Source organism: Seriola lalandi, unplaced genomic scaffold (assembly GCF_002814215.2).
Source record: "Seriola lalandi dorsalis isolate HSWRI2012SDOR001 ecotype SW California unplaced genomic scaffold, Sedor1 jcf7180002053931, whole genome shotgun sequence".
Lineage (NCBI taxonomy): Eukaryota > Metazoa > Chordata > Actinopteri > Carangiformes > Carangidae > Seriola > Seriola lalandi.
In genome coordinates this window covers 88,999-109,018 of record NW_019524484.1, presented here as the reverse complement: position 1 = coordinate 109,018, position 20,020 = coordinate 88,999, and the positions used below count along the sequence as shown (strand labels likewise).

General features: G+C 40.0%; 1 protein-coding gene across 2 annotated transcripts in view; it reads left to right on the top strand.

Annotated features, from left to right (window-relative positions):
• The window catches only part of LOC111652221 (sodium-coupled neutral amino acid transporter 3-like), a 38,977-nt gene that overhangs the window by 7,449 nt on the left and 11,508 nt on the right, over window positions 1–20,020 (top strand). The window contains exons 2-8 of one of the 2 annotated variants that reach the window (XM_023402430.2): window positions 9,780–10,037; window positions 11,201–11,233; window positions 11,450–11,543; window positions 11,671–11,786; window positions 16,840–16,913; window positions 17,130–17,222; window positions 17,381–17,462. In XM_023402430.2, coding sequence (XP_023258198.1) covers window positions 9,901–10,037; window positions 11,201–11,233; window positions 11,450–11,543; window positions 11,671–11,786; window positions 16,840–16,913; window positions 17,130–17,222; window positions 17,381–17,462 — 629 coding nt within the window. In that variant the 5' untranslated portion in view covers window positions 9,780–9,900. The remainder of the gene's footprint in view (window positions 1–9,779; window positions 10,038–11,200; window positions 11,234–11,449; window positions 11,544–11,670; window positions 11,787–16,839; window positions 16,914–17,129; window positions 17,223–17,380; window positions 17,463–20,020) is intronic. The other variant, XM_023402431.2, reaches the window with a different exon arrangement.

Genomic DNA, 20,020 nt, shown 5'->3' with positions numbered 1-20,020 from the left:
GTGTGTGTGAGGTGTGTGGTGTGTACTGGTGCCTCTTCTTTGCTTTTAAATATAGTGATCCTTGTCTGTCAGCAATAAAAAAAAAATTACATTTCCACCAGAGATCTTTTATTATCTTCAGCTTCCTAACCTGCCTGATCTGATCAGACACACTGATTGGCTAAAAGCAAGATCATTCTTTTGCAACTACAACCCAGCGGGATTGGAGATAGTCGGTGTTTAGAGGCTGCACACACTTTTATCAGCATAGCCACAGTCTAATTCATACAGCCCCACTGTGGTTCCACAGTGGTTTGGTTGGTTCCTCAAAGATACCTCAACAGTAGATGACAAGGAAGGAAAGTGTAAACCAGTTACTGTTTTGTCCTGGTCCTCCTGCAGTATCACTATTGAATTGGCAAGATACTCCAAATTAAACTGAATTTGATATTTTCATCCAGGAAAAGTGGCTGCTTTGCAAGCAAACGGAAGTGGCACATGGCTTTGATTGCCTCAGTGACATGCTGGCCAATCAATACATAATACACAGTCTTCACAGTTGTTTGTCAAATATGGTAGCATAACATGCTGCTTTAGCCTAAATCGGATAGAGTGAAAGGGCTACTATTGCATCTCTATCTCAGCAGTTTGGATTTTTATTAAATGAATGAATTCTAACTTTAATTATGCAACTTTCTGATTCTGACTTTTCAGTCCACTGTCATGATTACCTTCTGTAAGCGACAACACACAGTCTGGCATCTTTAATAAAACACTTTGTTGTACAAGTGGTACACCAGTGTTCTGTATGTAATACATGTTATACAGTAAACTACTTGTTAACAGTTCATTTGCAGTTTTGCCTATTAAACAGCTTAGCACAGTGTCACTGTGTTCTGCACAGAGGTGATGAAGGCATCTTATGAGCCAGGGAGCCACAGGGCTGGGATCGCTTTCAAATCGAGTGAATAATTTGTTCTAAATACACAACAGATGTGGGGCTGTACAGAATCTTATTAACCTCCCAACTATTTGAAGCAGCCCATCACAAGAGCATCATCGAACTGTGCATCCTTGCTGTAAACAGTATTTGTATCCACACTGGCGATACCTTGACTGACTACCCTGTTCTAAATTTCTCAGTTTTGATTGGCTGTTTCTGTTTCAGGTAAAACAGTTTTTAGGTCTTCTCTGAAATCCCACCATGATACCGGAGTTGGGTCAACAAGTGACTTTAATTTACCATGCTTTTAGTCCCTAATTATAGGTGCATACTGTACCTGGAAAAGTCTGTGTGTAGTATTGTGCATCAGACATGCACAGCAGCCTGGAGTCGCAATTTGACATCAAATTGTCATCCAAGACAAATGCAGACTTGCTTAATGGAGGAGTGTGCAAACAACAGGAGGAAGTCTGCTTGATGACAGATTCTGCCAGATTTGATAACCTTAACGCACTGTGCAAGGACCGCTTTTAAATGGAAATATCTCAATTTAAAATCTACATCTTTAAAGAGAAAAACACAGGTGTATTTAAAAACAACAATGAACTTGGCTAATGGACTGTAGTGATTTAACTCTTCTGATTTGCAATGTACATTTTGATTGAGTTACTTTGGGAGTCAAAGGACACATCAGCCTTGTCAGTGGCTGCTACCAGAACCTCCTCTGAGCCATTTTCTCTGCCTGCATCAACATCATCTATTCCACCTTTTGCTTTGGATCGCTTTTTTTTTGTTGTGTTTTACTATTTACTATGTACTTTAACAATGTCATTCCATCTCTTTTTCATTCCTTGGAAGCTTGTTTAAATATTCTAGTTGCATGAATTAAAAAAAATATAACAGCCCAAGTTTCTTACTCCATATTAAAGACATGCAACTTGGTCTCATTTTGTTAATTTAGATGATAATTATGCGCATTTTTAAGTAAAGGCTCAGCACTCTGCATTTTCATGTATGTAAATCTGACCCCAAATATCATATTGGTTACTTTTTGAAATTACCATTCACCTCTTGTTTTGTCCCCTTAAACATTCCCCAAACTAGCTTATATCACATCACTTGCCATGCCTGCATTTTTAACGCTCATTGGGAGCACTTTATGTATGGTTAGGTTATGTTTTTGCTCTTCTGTCCCTTCCTGTCTATGTGATGTCCAGTATTAGAGTTGAGCCAGAGTGACAGAAAGTCATGGGTGATTCTATTAATAAGTCACATTTTCGGTGAGTCATCACACTGGTGCTCCAATGTAAGTGTGTCGCAAAAAACTAAAAACAATCCACACTGCCTCATGCCTGACTCGTGCAGTCACTCTGTGGGCAGAAACCCATTTCCCAAATCTATAGCATGTCAATCAGGTCAAGAGATAACGTGTTGGACACTTGGCCTCTTTCAGTGTACACAAAACTGAGTCAAATTTTAAGTAGTCCTAAAGTGGCATTATGCTGGAAAACAAAAATAGTTTTTGGATTTTGTCTGTAGGCAAACCCAATCAGTTCTGACAATGTTAGTGTTCAAGCTGTTTTGTTGAGTAGACTGTCGGTGGGTCGGATTCGGGTTTGATTATTTTCAAATGCACCTTATTTTTGTCTCTGATTGTGCGAATCAGATGCTTCTCATTTCTGTGGATAATGATCTATAATGGATAAAATAAAGTAATATATAGGGTCAAGTTTGTGTCTCAAAATGTGGCAGTGTACCAGGCTGGTTCAGTCAGCTGGGATGTTAAACTAAGAACATGACCCATTCCCATTCCCTTAAAGGAGCTATTTGTATGTTTTGCTATTGCTACATAGCCAACACATTAACAACTATTTACTGACCAGTCTTGAAGAAAAGTTCAGAATTCAGCATCAAACTTCATTCCTTTACTCGTCGAGAGCTGTCACCAGTGGTGGAAAGTAACCCTCTTGTTTTACTTCTATTTCTATCACTTCTTTTCCTCTACTCAAGTTATCATGCTAACCAGCTAGCTCCAGCCCAGTCGGACCGTTTTGTCACTTATAATGCAGAGTCACTGTAGCGTCCAGTCTGCCTTGAAAAACTTGCGCTGCTTAGAGGGTTTATTATAACCTCTTATATTGTAAATTCAAAGATGGCTGAAAGTCTAGGCAAATCTGGTAAGTAAACAGCAATTAATGCTAATGTTTGCTATGTAGCAATAAAAACATTTGAAAATAGCTCCTTTAATGTAGAAATCAATTTTAGTGATGATATTTAAAGGCTAGTAAAGCGTCTAGCTGGCTCTCTTCACTGTTTCACTGTTTAACCTTAGCCCTGGAAAAATATCTGCAACCCGCCTTTTTCATTAGAGCTGGATGTAGCACAATGGAAACCAATCAACCAGTTTGGTATGACTGACTAACCATAGAACAATTGTCTCCAATGTGTTTTAAGTCATAAAGATGTAATTCCAGTTTTACAAAACAAGATAACACCCCTCTTAAGTACTTTTTGCACTTTCTCTACTGCTCTCAAATAGTTTATCATAAGTAAATAATAAGAGACTGTCAATGATTTTGCATTATTTGGGTGTTATTTGAAATAAGGCTGACATTAAACATGTATGTGACTGACTATAGATGGACTGCACATCATAAGGCGTTATGTGGGGATGTTTATGCGGAGCCAGATGATTATTTCATTTACAGTGTGCCATGCACCATTCCCCAATCCATACAGTACTTACACATGTCAGCACCCATCGACTTATACAGAGTTGTAGGTTACTGAATCATCTGAGAAGGTTCGAGGGCAAATTATTGCAATCTTTTTTTTTTTGCTTTGAGCACTCAGAATAATCCTTACTAGAGACTCTGTCTGAAACACTTGACTTGATGTGAGATAATACCTTCCACCTGATAGTGGATGTTTAAATACACTGCTAAGCAGGGACCACAATCCTGCATCATTTTAGTCTCTGACGTGTTCATCTCACCGCAGCGTATAGGAATCTCTGGAGATGAGGAGCATCTAAGAAGCTGACATACAAATCTCTTAGTCAGAAGTTAATCTCTTATTCTCCCTGCTGGCTAATCACAGTGGTACTCAGGGTCTGCAGCAGAGGGGAGGTGGGGTGTCTAGAGTGAGGGACAGAAAGAGAAGGAGGGAGATGGCAGGATCATTCTATAAGGAAAGAGAAACGGGGCACAGAGGCCTGTGGGCCAAGTGGCATCTAGTGAGAGAGACTTGAACACAGTTAAAGGAGAATATTCCTCAATTCCGAATGTTGCATTGTGGAAAATGTTATTTTTTCCCCACTGAAAGATAAATGTCTAACAGAAATAAAAACTCTCAAAACCAGTCAGCAGAGCCTGATGAGACATCACTAATCTGTGATTTGCAGAATACTTACGACATAGAACTTACTGTATCCTGTATTTTTCCCTCATGTACTCAATTCCCATTTCTTTTGAAGATTCCACACACTCATAGTAACACACACATGTGTGAGTACAGGACTTTTCATTAATCTCTTTCGTTCTCACTCACTGCTAGGCAATAAAGCATTATTTAGTCATTTTCACTAAGAAGCAGCGTAAGGGATTACAATACATTATAGTTACTAATCCCACTAACATGCCGCTACTTTCTCATTTTGGGGTGTTGGCTTGTTCAGTATCGAGAGGTTTATGTGAGGACTGATAACAGCAGATTGGTCTGGGACATGCTGCTGCAGGGACTTAAAGCGCAATTATCAACATAGAAACACCTCCTGGATATCTACACGTTTGTGTAACAGCCATTAGTTTTAATTACTTCAGAATTCTTTCTGAGAAATTCAGATTTTGCCATCAGTTTGGTATTGTGTATAAAAAATACAATATCCTCAGATACTCATCCTGTCATACATTCATTATTGTGTTTCCCAGTCCATCCATCTGTTAAACTCTTTAACGCATATAAATCTGCTAGATAAATAATATAAGATATTAGTGAAGTTCTACAGCAAGTGTAACTGTACACTGGTCTCAGTTACAGATTTTGCTAATGATGATAATGATATTTTCTGCCTGTAGCTGTTTGGGACGTTTCATTCATTCAACAACAGCATGATGTTTTCCCATTATTACACCTCATATGTCTGTGTGTCTGTGTGTGTGTGTGTGTGTGTGTGTGTGTGTATATGTGTGTGTGTGTATGTGTGTGTGTGTGTGTGTGTGTGTGTTATCAAGTGTGTTTATGTGCATGCTCACCCTTGTGTGAAGAACCAGAATACAGACAGATGGTTGCTGGATGCGTTCTCTTGGTGTTTACTGCTTATTTCAGGCAGCTGCTGTGTTCAGTGGCAATTGCAGCACTTAAACACAGCTTTGTGTGTGACATGACGTGGGGTTACAGTGAGGCTATTCACTCCTCTGCAGCTATTTTTATACAGGAGCGAGAGTGTATGGAGTGACCTGAGTGGTTTGATCCTGATTTCCTGCTTGAGCGAGATGGCTCCTAATCTGATCTACGCTATCTTCCTGACTGTCAGAGGTCCCAAGTCTCAACCCACTATTTTACAATAAAATGTTTGCTGATAGATCTATTAGCTGCTCATCAGTGAAATTGTGGGGATGTGTAATCCCTTAATCTGCAGGAAATCTCTTCCTGTTCACAGACAGAAAGGGAGGGTGAATAAACTGCTTTAGATGCTGTCATTTTTCCACTACAGCAACTATGAAAAACACGCAGGTTTGGCAGCTATGGCACCATAAAAATCCTTTAGTAAGCATGTCTTTATTAATTATAATGAATTATAATTTTTCAGAATTTCTGTGGTGAGATGGCTTTGCTGTCTTTCAAATGACCTGCATAGACGTGATGATGCTGCAGATGATTTTAAGGAAAATTCATCTGAGGAGTATTCAGGCTTTTAGCTCTTTTACTGCATTCTTGGACCTGGATGTAGGAAAAAAAAGAGTAAGATTCATTTAATGACTGTCCACATGTTTTTTTTATTAATTGCACTGGAGATTAAGAAAGATTACACGACCAGAGGCCTATGAGAATGTCATCAAGTAGAGGCAGAAGAGGCAGTATTAAAGTTTCAGATTACTCCGTGCATAAACTGCAGACGCGCCCAGAAAAAACACTGAACTACAAACCCAAATACACGCATGCATAGCAATAAGTGAGGGTGAATCAGCATGCACAACGTTATTTTGTTCAGGTTTCAGTTTAGGAATAACAATCAGTGAAACGGCCTTGCTCTGCTTGCCTCCTTGTGGCATGACGTCTCTCAGCAGAGTTGCTTACATCAGAGCCGGGGCGCATGCACTCGCTGTGTGTTGGCAAACTGAGGTGATGTTTTGGATGAGAGCTTGAATAAACATAGCCTCTGCTGTTGCTGTGAAAAGACTCATTTACTCCCACCAAGAGCATCACAATGTGGCTTTAACTCTTGCTTAGGATTCGGAAGTTTGGATATCGGTGGAAAAGCAACGGATTTCTAAAGCTAATCCTTTTTTCCATGCCTCCAATCTATTGCTTTATTTTTTTGCGGAAACGTTTTGTAAAGCTGTGCTTAAATTCTCACAGTAGTAGTAGTAGCAGTTGTAGTGTCCGCTATTGGTTGACTGGAATTATTACATAACAGAGGGCACTACTGAGACGTTTAGACTGTAGAGCAATAATAATGCTCAACATGTTAGCCTGTCTATGGACTATAATGTTGCTCGGTTCCTTTAGGAAAATAAACACACCAAGCAAATACCGCTTTCTTTATGTGGAGATATTTAAAATTTTGTGCTGTAATTAAACTGAATCTCTCAAGTGTCATAATTTTTTGTTGGGGGGAATTAAATACGTTTTGAAATATGAGTAAACTGTAACTGCTCATGCAGACAGATGCACGTGTGGTTTCCGATGACATAGTGTCTACAGACTACAGAGCGTTTCAGTTTTCCTGCCCGGGCTTTGCTAGAACATTTTCTTATGGACACACAGCCCTGCCACTGTTTCATACCACAATGATGCTATGGTAACGGTGGGGTTTCTGCCTGTGGGGATGAACTCAATTGTTTTTGTGCTGGTCCTCATTTTCCCTCATTTTCTTCGTTCTAACTATTGGTAGTGGCAAGTCACTTGACAAATTTCATTATAATCTAGCCAATAGTGATACCATGACCTAAGGAAAGATATTAATTTGAATTTGTGTAAACACAATTGCTTATATCCATTATAATTTGACAATCCTGTTACATAAATAACACGTCGGCGTGAAAGTTGTGACTTTCAATAATCCTCCATTAAATACTCCCATACTGGATTTGACCCCTGAAAGCCTTATACCTTGACCATGACATTTATGGATTTAACAAAATATATATTATTTCAGAGCATGTACTTTATTTAGCAAATAATACCTGATGTCAGAATCAGTGTTCCTGCTGGCACAACCTTGTCCTACTTTAAAGGGAACATTTTCCCTGCGGTGTTTAAGCTACATCTGGTTCTCCTTCATTTGCTTTAAACTTGGAGGATGGGTTTTCTAGAAGTAAGAGGTTCTGACTGAACGAGTGTGTTTTCACTCAACTATTTTCAAGGCTGTCATGTATTGCCTTTGTTATTGAACATAATAATTGTAGGAGCCACAACTGTCCAATCAGGTCTGCTGTTTCAAGCTACACTGTTCAAGGCCATTGAAGAGGCACTCCTGTAGCCGGATAGCCTATCGTGTGTTGTCCTTGAATGGTTCCCCCCCCTCATCCTCCTTGTGATTTGTAGACTATCTGAGTGGCAGTGTGGTTCTGTGCGGTGATTTGTCCCACGAGAGGGGCCCTGCCTCTGCCATTGCTACCGTCAGCAACTCTGCTACAACTGTGCATGAATACAGGATACTGGCATTTGCTGAATTCAAGGTGGCGTCTTTTCAATTAGAGCCCAGTGAAATACCTTTTCAGCCTCTCGAGTGGCCTGGCGAACTACAGCCAAGGGGGCCCCGGCAGTATAATGATGCCTGGCACAATAGTACCACTGTTCTCCATGCCGTTCCCAGGAAACCGCACAACATGTGCCATTGTGCAGTGTGCTTTGCTGCCCAACCACGTTGCCCGGCTTTAGCCAGAGACATCGAGAGGCCTGGCTGTGCAGTGAAGCTCACAGCAACGTGGTTGGGAAGACAGGTTCAGGGGGCGGCTAGATGAAGACCAGGGCTTATTCACCTCACACTACGTTTGATGTGTTAAAATAATATTACGAAAAGCTACATTTAAAAGGGCAGGCTTTGGAGCGGAAGAAGCCTGAGGGAACAAGAACAGCTGAGTGGTTGCCAGGAATGGTAGTACAGAAAACCCTGAGCATTGTTGCTATGTTGAACCCTCTTCAATAAAAAAGGAAACCAAGAGAAAAGTGACAAGCAGAAAAATGGAGGCACAAAGACGGTTTGAACTGGTTCGTAGCTGGTCCTAGCTGGTTCTTCTCTTTTTATCAGCATGCTGGGGGTTCAGCTATTTGTGTGTGTTCCTCCTCTATGGCCCCCAATGTGCTCTCCATTATAGCCTACACTGCTGTTTATGCAGCAGAGCAAAGGAGATCATTCAGGACCAGTCAGATAGGGGGGCTGTAGTCAACAGAATCCAGGAGACGCATGTCACAGGAGCCTTTTTGGGCTGTACAACTCAGCTGGTCATCTAAGACATCACAACAGGATACCCAGGAAATAGAGGCCTGATCCAGAGCCCAGTGTGTCACAGCTCTAGACATAGACCTTTCAGTTGATGTGTCAATTATTCAAGGCATTTGCCAAAGTATCTATTCATGGCCAACTCTATATTTTGTGACATAGTGAGAGTTGTTTTTTTTTTCTTTAGGCTACAAGTGAAAATGATTGTTGGTCACACAGTCACTTCGAACTTGTTGGTATCATCCACTCAAATTTCCAGCATCGCAAAAGAATTTTCATACAGAATTTTAATCTAAATCCCCAAAGTTTTGTGATACATTTTGAATGGGACAGAATCTTTATTTGTCAATTGTCCCAAAGCCACAAATTATGTAATTTAGACCCTTAAGTCAATAGGTGTACAAGGAATTTTGTGCTGGTGTTTTATCTAGTTTCAATCATGTACCTGATGGACCTGAACAAAGATACGGACTCAGTTGAATGCCTTCAGTGTGGCCTTCTTTTTCTTCCTACGTGTCTCTTATTGTTGGAAACTAGGAATTAACACAATGCTAGGACCATTGCAAGGCCTCAACCAGAGGTTCCTAGTTCACCCTCACGAATCATTAGGATTTACCAGGTCTGTCTGGCCCCCTCCCCCGCCATCTGATCCAACTCACCGCCAGGTGGGAATCAGTTGACGGCTCTGCACCTCTCTTCACCTGTGAAAGACAAAGGCCACAGATCAGACGATACAACCACAAATTTGATGATTGATCGTAGGCCTATGGTGTTCTGGTACCAGGTACACTAATAAACAAATGAATAAAACGAAAAAATGCTCTTGAAGGTCGGGCAAGGAGGTGGTCGTCCTCGTAGCGCAGAAGGAATTGTACAGTTTTAATGTGAGAGTATTTAATGATGAGGAGAATCATTTAAAATACCACATGAAAGCAGCGTTTCTGGTTCAGTTCCAGCCACGGACATTAGTTACATGTCATACCCTTATCTATCTCCCTTTTTTCCTGTCTGGCTCTGTATTACCTGCTTTACAATAAAAAAAAGCATCCCTTAGTGGTTGATAAGAGCGCATTGTTCCTGTTTTTTACCTGCACCGTCAGTGACATGCTGTAAAAAATAAAGGATATAGATAAGGACAGCCTGTTTCATTGCAAAATTTTATGCTAACTACCAATATTTTTACTTCCACAGATCCAAGGAGGAGAATAGAAACCTCACTTGCATAGCACTTTCCAAACATTCACACAGCCTCAAACATTAACACATCTGAACAGATAGATCATTACATACACACCAAGGCACACAAGCAGATATGAGTGAAGATAAACCAGCCGAGACTGTGGAAACCACCCCTGCTGAGGGGAACGCTATTCCTAATGGGAAAGGCCATGAGCCCGATGAAGAGATAACGGCGTCGGCCAAAACACCACCGGCAGAGGACGGTGAAAAGTGAGTATACTCCTACTTAACGCAGTCTACATTTTTTTGTTAATAATACTTTTTAAATGCATTTTTAGAGTTGTAAATGTATGAATTGTCACTTTATTTTAGTTTTGCTGAAAAAGATGTGCGATATGAGCAGTGATTTAGAGGTCTGGAACCAGACTAATATGACTACCTGGTCACACATTAAAAACATTTTCATGTATTTCTCCAAATGTCATTTGTAATATTTGTGAATACATGCAGTGATCATATTAATTTGTAGCTATGTAGTGGTCATTTTGGTTTGATTGCTACTCCAGAGAAACATGGCATCATGGAATCTATTCTTTGGTACTAAATACAAAAGGAAAAGGACAAATCAGTGATAAACAACCTGTCAATATGAACATCCTGTCCTCTACTTTATGCCTGTTACCACCGTTAAAGCAAGGTGATTTTATTCACTGAGTGCTTCCATCTTAACCTGCCACTTACTGAAGGTCTCTCACAATTGGTGTCTTTGAGTTACTTGCCTGTTTCTCTACTAATCAAAAGGTTGCTTTCATCAGCACGAGAGGGACCTGAGCCTCACTTACAGAGGGAAGATATGATGTAGTATATTTAGCTGTAATTCTACACACATCAGCTAGAGGGATGAGTAAAATTTTACCTGAATGACAGGCCTCAATGGTCACAATACATTAGGGAGAGAGATAAAACATAGCAGCTAATTGTGTGTTGTTGTGGTGAGACTGATTATGTCACCCTGCTGCCTGGGGTGGCAGTTCAGCCTTGTCACTATAATGTTTGTCCCATAATTGCAGGGTTGCACAATCCTTATAACAACTCATACTGTATGTCCATTAACTGCCTGGTGGAGTGCCTTTGAGATAAACTTTTACCTCCTACCTGCTCACTCATTATACACTATGATTTGCGCGGGATAACAGAGTAAGCTCAATGCCTAATTATCATGTAACTGGCTGTCTAGTAGGTTTTTTTTTTGTACCCTTGTTCTCTGTAATAGATGGTTTAATTAAAATGTCTCTCTCCAGGATACAAATGATAATTTATAAATGGTCCCTTCACTGTATTATTTGCCTTATTATATTATGACCTAGGGTGTTGTTTTTTCCACTTTGTGCTCTCGTTGGGTGATGGATGGCCTCTCTCTACACTGCTTGTAGGGAAACTGTACCCAATAGTGCCCAGAATGCTAGGTATGTATGTTACAATAATTAATGTGTTTCAGATTCAGTGTGTGCTATCTGTTTCAGTTGTGTCTAGTGTGGGAATGAGCACAGTTTCATAGAAAAGAAACTTGTCCTAAACCGGAGCCTGCTCTGTAACAAAGACATGGCAGTGCTTGTGGTGAATCTTGAGTGTTAGTTGTGTAAGTTACTTCATGTTCTTATAACAGTGTTTCTCCTTGTTAGTCCTCACAGAACTGAGAATGCTGGGGCCAACCTCCCAGAGAGCCAGGAGTTCTTATCAGGCGTGGAGGACAAGAAGACAACACGTTTTACAGATGTAAGGTCAAACAACACAACCCACAGGCTATTCTCAGTCCTATATTTATAATTATATGCACTACCTTCAAGCACTATCAGATGATTTAACATTTTCATTCTTCTCCTCTGTCTTGCATCGCTTGTAGTTTGAAGGAAAAACCTCGTTTGGGATGTCAGTCTTCAACCTGGGCAATGCAATCATGGGAAGTGGAATCCTAGGTTTGGCATATGCCATGGCCAACACAGGGGTCGTCCTGTTTTTGTAAGTTATTCATACACTGTACATGGGATTTGCTACATTTGTAACTTCATGATTGCAGATTGGAAGCAGTAGAGCAGAATTACAGCTCACAGATGTTGTATGACTCATTTTCTTCCTGCTGAGGTCTTTCCATTCGAGGCCTGCGTCACACAAAAATAGCACCTAATTGTTTTGTAATTGGCTTGTATTAACCAGGCAGCAGACCCTGTTTATGACACAGACACCGATGACACAGGGCGCATTTGTTTGATAATAAAGGCTCAGATTAATAGCATACTGGAAATCATTTACTTGTGCTGTAAATGAGTACAACTACAATCACAAATATCCACATGTTCTTCTGTGTGGTTGATTCTCTGCCTTGAACCAGTGGGTGTATGTGCTGTATATATGACAGGCTTAACATTTAAAGCCTCCGCAGCAGCAGCATTGTCTGTCAAGATAATGACGTCACTGTCAACTGCAGCTTCTAGGTTGATTATGTATATTTTCATCCATGCTTTTTTCTATCTGATTTAGCTGCACTGAAGGTCTTTTGACCTTTAAGCTGCAGAGAGTTAAACCTTGACTGCTTGTAAGAACTGAATGATAACAGTGGAGAATACCAGAACAGTCAAGACACTTTGTATAACACCCTGTGGGGGGAGAGATATTCTAGCCTTGTTTCTGGCACTGCCCTTCTATAACATGATTTACCGAGGTCTTTACTTAACCCAATAGACTGGTTCTTGTTAAACCAGTCACTTTAAAATGTAGTTCAAACAAGCATGAAGACATCTGCATTTTTACTTTAATATTCTTTATTTTTCTTACTGCCAACAAATCCTGTGAGAAGACCAAAGCCAGAAATGTTTTAGTCCATCTGTAAATCATTTCTGGCACTATATTTTCAGGCCCAAGCTCATTGGTTCCCACAGAAGATGAAAATATTTAAAAACAGGTCACACATATATAGTAATTTCCTAAAACAGCTGGGCTCTGTGTGGTCTTAAGGAAGCATGCCCACATTAGAGTAAATATTACGGTTGATTAAAACATATCTGGTGTACTTACAGTGTCAAGATGAAGTATTGCTGTAGCAGTAGCAACAGAGGCACAGAGTAATAAGCTTAATAAGTCTTTAGCTACGCAGACAATACTTCTCAATAGGATCTATTCATTGTGGGTTTTTTTCTTTTTATGCTGTTGACAATAATGATAATACGAAATATATATCATGTTTATTCTTTAAAGCTTGTAGACTGGATCTGAATCTCTTGTCCACTAGACAAGACATCCTCAGACAACAACAACTGAAGACACAATGGTCTTCGGTGGTACAATATAACTCTAACTTTTTTTAAAAAGTGCAGCAAATAAGCCTAGAGGATGATACTGATAGGCTGTCAAAGCTTTACATGCTCACTTAGGTCTTAGATGCATGTGTCACTGTGTTAAAATTCCCCCTTCTTTCATGAGGTTTCCATCTGTAAGATCTGCTTTCTTGTATTTCTCTGAAAATGAATCAGGCCTGTTAGAGGGAAGTATCACCAGATATCACTGGCAACATCAACACTTTCACTCCCTCGTCTTCCTTGTGCTGTTTTGACACATTGTTCCTGATGGTGCTAGATTGCAAGGTGGCTGGTGCTGAAGCTAAGGTTTTTTGTGAGAATAGATTAAAGGGCATTGCTGTGAGCCGCCCTCCCCACTCAACCCCCCACCACTCCAGGCAATGCAGTTTATTTAGCTAAGCATTCTTGAATAAAATTACAATAGAGTTGCAGTGAAAGGTGAAACAATGTTTTGGATATTTGTATTGTTGCTATGACTTGTTTCAAGTGGATTTGTAGCTATAATGAAAAACTACATGCTCTCTTCCCTTTGTGGGTCACAGGTTTCACAGAAACTCTACAACAGAAAAATAATGGCATATTCATGTTAGCATTCATGATTCAAATTGATCTGGGAGAAATGGGAAGCTACTTTTAATGTCTAACAGCTATCCTGGCCCTAAGATATTATTCAGCAACGTTATTTGAATGCCTCTCCAAGGCAGTCATGTCTGGAGGATTTTCCCTCGTGTTAGAGAAAGCTCCTTAATTTGAGCTGAGTTATGTGACTATGGTTTTTCAAGCTGTCTGTTGTCTGGACCGCCTGAACCCTGTGTCACTATACGCCACTGTCTCTGACACTTAGACAGGCGAGATGGGAGGTGAAGTGAACTGTGAAGCTGATTAATCTACATTTCACTGTGATGAATACATGTAATCACGTTCAAATTAATAGTACGTGACCAAATGGAGCAGATAGCGTGTATTTATCCATCCTATAATAGATGAAAGGCTGTGTCTTTGTGTGCATATCTGCCTGATCTTGTATCAAACAATAGAGTAGCTACTGAGAAATACAGGCTGGGTCAGTGACATATTTGGCAAAGGATTACTGGCAATTTCTCTGTGTTCCACATTGGACTCCAGGCTGGTGATCGCCTCAAAATACATTACATCTTTTTTTTCCTACCAGTGTACTGTGTCATTCTGAACCTCAGGTCCTGTTCCTAAAGGGTACAGAAGACCTAAAAAAGAAGCGACCATGCTAGCTGAAATGCAGGAAGGTAAACAAAGGCCAAATAAATACCAATAGCAAAACAAAAATGGGCCTCTTGCACCATATTTTTCCTATATAGGTTGTTATCATTCTCTCCATTGCTGCATACATGTTGTGTAAACTGTACCTTGAAGGATTATCAGGCATTTTATATTTCCACTTCAGACTGATGTGAGACCGGATACATCAGTTCACTCATCATATGTCAACAGTTATGACTATTGATTGATAGCTATAATTATATAACTAAAAATATAAATATATTATCAAAAGGAAGTCAAGAGTGTTGCCTTTGGCTTATTGTTAGGGATTATCTGAACAATAGGCGCGTTATGGTCTATAGTACATCCTGTATCCAATCAGTTTTTTATTCTGAGCCACAATGTGCCTCATGCACTTAATGTTATTGAATGTACAAGATAATTTATTATATCCAGTACGTGTTTTGGAATGTCCTTTGTTTCCGTTTCACTTGTGGCCTGATGTTTTATATCACACCGATTTTTGTTGGAGGGGCTTCAGCGGGTCAGTGGCCCTGGCCCGGGTAGGAATGCAGCGGGGTGGAAAGCTGTGAGCAGAGCTACAGTGACCCAAGTGTGCCAGTCTGTCCGACTGTCAGCAGATCTGTCCTCCCACTGCCACTTGACTGACTAAATCCTCCACCGCAAGTCAGCCCAGCATTCTTCCACATGGTTTCAAGAAAAGCCAAACAAACAAAAAAAAAAAAAAACCTGTTAAATGGCCAAGAGTTGAAGTCGAGGTGAAAGACATGCTGCCTGGCCGTTCCAAAAGGAGAGAGGAATGGAGAGTGCGTGTGTGAGAGAAAGAGAGAAAGTTAATGTCGCCAACAGTAACAACAGAATGGAGAAAATAGAAAATAGTTGGAATGAGGTGGACTGGTTAGGGGAAGTCAGTCGATCAGGGTCCATTCACAAAACTTCCTCAGGCCCAGGATTCGCCCTGAAATAGAATTCTAAGAAAAATTCTTAAAATTATGACATTTCTCAAACATTTCCCTTAAAAGTAAAAAATAAATCCTAGTAAAAGATTGCTGACCAATAAGTTTTGAAATGACCAGTTTTGAAATGGGTTCATTGATTAAAATATTTCTGCATCACCAGCAGTGTACTCATGTTTAACAAACATATTTATGCAGGGTTGCAGATACAGTTGAGAAATCATAGTAAGCGGTCACTGTCTTGAAAGGGCTGAGTGTCATTTTCCAATGTTGACTGCTTGACATTTTGACGTTTAGCAGATGTTGGTTTTGCTCACGACAAGAATGTCGGTATTTTACATATCAAGATGGCGTTGGCATGTAACATTTGGAAGACGTTGGATTTTGGTTACATGACAACACAGCTTAAAACCAACAAAACATCAACATCAGTCGTCGTCAGTATTCCACAATGTCAAGTTGATGTTGTCAGTAGACATTGTCCTGACACTGAATTTTGGTCACTCAAATTCGCAGCCTACATTCAACCCAATATCAATGTCAAATGACGTTGTTGGCCAGCTTGTATGCAGGGGTTCAATACTAGTGCCAATACATTTTTGATGCCTCACTTGAGAACTATAAACAAGCTTTCCTGCAAAACCCTTTTCTTTCTTTAACTAAAGAGACCAGTGTTCTAAAATGTGAAATGCTGTCCACACTCAAGCAGCTGTACAAGAACTTTTTTAGACTTGACAGGTTTCAATACATTTCAAAGCTCTTCTTGACCTCTCAATGTTATGTTAAATTGATACAAAAATCCCTCATCCACACATAAAAAGGCATCATGTGTTTCCTCTGGCACTGGGTTTCTGAGCAGAGACCACTCTGGATGGTTGGATATGTTTGAAAAAATAGACCTAATTAATACTCTCACGTGATTAAGAATCATTTAAATGAGAACGACAGTAGAATAAGATTTTGGGACTGGATTACTTATCCACTCCAAATTAATTACTCCAGGAACCCAACAGACAAATCCAACAGTGATTAAATGGGAAAGATAGAAGCTAATCACTGCAGCCTGATACATGATTAGGAACAACATGTAAAATCTCTGATTATGCGTCAGTGGAGACAGTGGAGAGTCTATTACTGAAAAATGGAGGTAACGGCTGTTGCTGTGACTGAAGTAGATTATTCCACAACTGAGGAACAAACAGGAACAAGATTAATGTCTACAAAGGATATTACCTCAATGTGTCAATCTCAGCATTGAATTGGAAATGTTTCTTTTGAAACAGTCCATCTGGAGCTTGTGCTTACTTACTGTGGCAGAGGGCAGAAGGGCTGATAGGGCAGTCTATGTGGCTCAGCTGGAGTAACAATCCAATGTGAAGAGGAACCACAGGGATTCTGCTCTTCCAACATCCAGGAAATGTACCTCTATGCTGCAGCTGTATAAATAGCTCTCAGAGTAATGTACAGTGTGGTTATAATACATGTTGTTTGTTTTGTTTGTTTCAGGGTACTTCTAACAGTGGTGGCAGGCCTCTCATCATATTCCATCCATTTACTGCTAAAGTCATCTGGTATTGTGGGTACGTATACACCTTCATAATCTGATAAGCAAACCTCCAAATTACTCTTCAGTGTCAGATGGTAATATCACAAAGTGTGAACCTCCAGTACTGTTGACCTGCTGCACAACAAGTTGTCATGTGTATACTTAATTAGATTAGCAGTCTGTTTACAGTCCCAGATGTTGTTCTAGTGGATTTAACTACATATACTTTTATTTGTTATTTGTGGCCCAGGTATCCGTGCGTATGAGCAGCTTGGTTACAGGGCCTTTGGGACCCCAGGGAAGATGGCGGCAGGTATTGCCATCACACTGCAGAACATTGGAGGTGAGGTCACACACTGCCATCTGTCTTACGCATACACACATTTTTTTAAATATTCTATGATGTCTCTGGGATCATAGTATTCTGTGATGTCTTGCTTGGGATTATGTGTGTATGTTAGTAATAGCACATTTGTGTGTGCATATATCTCCCCTCTACAGCCATGTCCAGTTACCTCTACATAGTCAAGTATGAGTTTCCTCTGGTGATCCAGGCTTTTCTGAAGGTGGATAAGCCTGCAGGGTGAGTGGTTATTCTGTCACACAACATTTTTCACTCACATTATGTACATTATGTACTAAAACATGTGACTTCAGATCTATGGGACACATACTGACATGTCATAAGGGAAGAATTTCATCTAATCTCTGGTAAAAAAAAAAAAGGCATTAAAATCCATATCCTATAGTTCTGGTCTGTGAACACAAATCTCATTTTCACAACTGTAGTCGTGTTTTGTGACTGCATGAAATGCTGCAGGATTGGAAAAAAAAAAATCAAACATGAAATAAAAGCCAGTGTAAAGATTAAAAAGTAATCTACTCGTGTTAAAAAAAGCAGTGTGATATCCCATCACTTCTCTATGGGGCTTCAAGATTTTATCCTCGACAGAAGAATCCTGTCAGGCTGTGCCAGTTGGCGGGCCTGGTGCTGCTCCTCATGTGCTGAGCAGCTGGCGTGAGAACAGCTGTGATAGTGACCCCGAAGGAGGAGAGCAGCACGGCCACCGAGAAACAGCTAGACTCCACGGCTGAAAACGTAAACCATGGGATATCACTGGCCAGTGCAGGTGGCCTCAGAGACAAACAACACTCACTTCCTTGGATGAGTGTTTGAGTGTGATGTTACCCCCTTTACCCCTCAACCCTTATCCCAGTTAGAGCCTCTCCTCACCTACTTTTTAGTTTGGAGAGAACTGGGTGAAGGGGAGGAGGGGAAGAAAATGGAGTATTTGTATGATATATAGTTGTATGCCTGTGTGTAAATGGGCAGAGTCATTTTTGTGACTGAGGGAATGTCTCCTCTTATTATAATGTGCAGAGATGATGGGTGATGACATGCAACTACTTCGAAACCATGTCACAACAGAGCAAACAAAAGAAACGAGTGCATGCACTGCACTGGACTCAACCTATAGTATGGAAAATAAAGACTACCATTGCTTCCCCCATTTGCTCATAGATGTTTAGATTGATATGTCCCACTATATACGGTATATATAAAGAGCGTTATATATAGAAATGATATACTATGACAACATGTCTACATTGTTTTCTCATGTCAGCTCTTTTTTCTCTGTGTAGTAATGCTTGATGCTGTGGGCCATGGTCAACAATCACTGTTTATTTGAAATGACAGACTAGATTCTCCCTGTGGTATTTCATCCTGTCAGTGGGTGTGCGTTTATATTGGTAAACTGTACAGGGGGTGGGCAAAATAACAGGGACACCTCACAATACGATGCAACCGAATACAATAGCTCTGCAAAAAATGCTACTGTATAATAGAATGTGATTATAATATAACGACAGAGCTTATAATTATACATAAAAATGACTTACAGCTGATAATGATCAGTTTTTGTTGACTGCCTGTCTCTATGGATCCTTATTTTTTACAAAAATCCAGGTGAAAATCAAATTATAAAAAGACCATTTGCAGAGCCGACACTAACTGTTTATGTTATTCATTAGAAGGACTCGGCTGCACCATAATCAGTTTCCTACACTTTCTGTTACTGAATGTATATGGGTATAGGTGGTCTGGCAGCAGGAAGCACAAGGACATTTGGTTGCATATATGAACAAAATCAATTCTGTTTAAACTTCAGAACAACTGCTTGTTTTCTTTGAAAATTAGTAAAATTAGATTATCCTTATAAACTCTGGCAGAGGCTTTAAATTAACTTTTTGAGACTGCAGTAGATGGTGCTGTTTAGGGCTGAATAATTCATCAAAATATTATCGATATTTCAATACACCCAAGTGCAGTATTCAAATGGCAGGAGCTTTAATTTTTTGATAAAAAGTAAAATGTGTCACAACAGACCATAAATGAAGCATTGTGGTGCTATAGAGATGCCCCAGCCTACAAATAATGTTCTCCAGAACTGAGGGAACATGCTTGTTTGGTACAAGCCCCAGTAAAAATTTTAGTATTATAATTTTTTTTTTTTTTTTCCAGTGAAAGTGAAATGCAAAAATGATCATTCCCACTATATTCATGACTCATATCACAACTAATGAGTAATAATAACAATATGATGATTTTTTGTTTTTGCTTTTCGGGTGTGTTTTTGCACACACTGTCAACATGTTGTTGTCTCATATAGGTGTGGGGTTCCAGTTGTTTTGTCCACCCTCTGCCTGAGTGTGTACCTGTTTCTGTCTCTGGATGTGTGTTGCCTTTAACAAACCTGATACTGGTCAGCTCACATCTGAGGTTGTGTGTGTGTGTGTGTATGTTTGTTTTGCTTATCAAATTTTTTTTCACTGTTTGTGATTATTGGTGATTGTGCACCTGTGTGTTTGTATATGCCTGGGCAAAATATTGTAGCTTTGTGTGCGTGTGTGTATCAGTGAGAGATTATGTCCCTGTTCCAGATGGCCAGAGGGCGAGATGACAACAGGATAGATGAGCCTCTTCTTTTTTGAGATGTGTGAATGTACAGTGTGTATTGCAACAGATGTTGTATCTCAGCAGTGTCTCCCACCTGATGGAAGACAAATTAATCACCCCGACTGTTGATCTAAAAATAGCTCGCAGAGGTTTGCTTCCTAATAGTGGCAGTACATGAGATA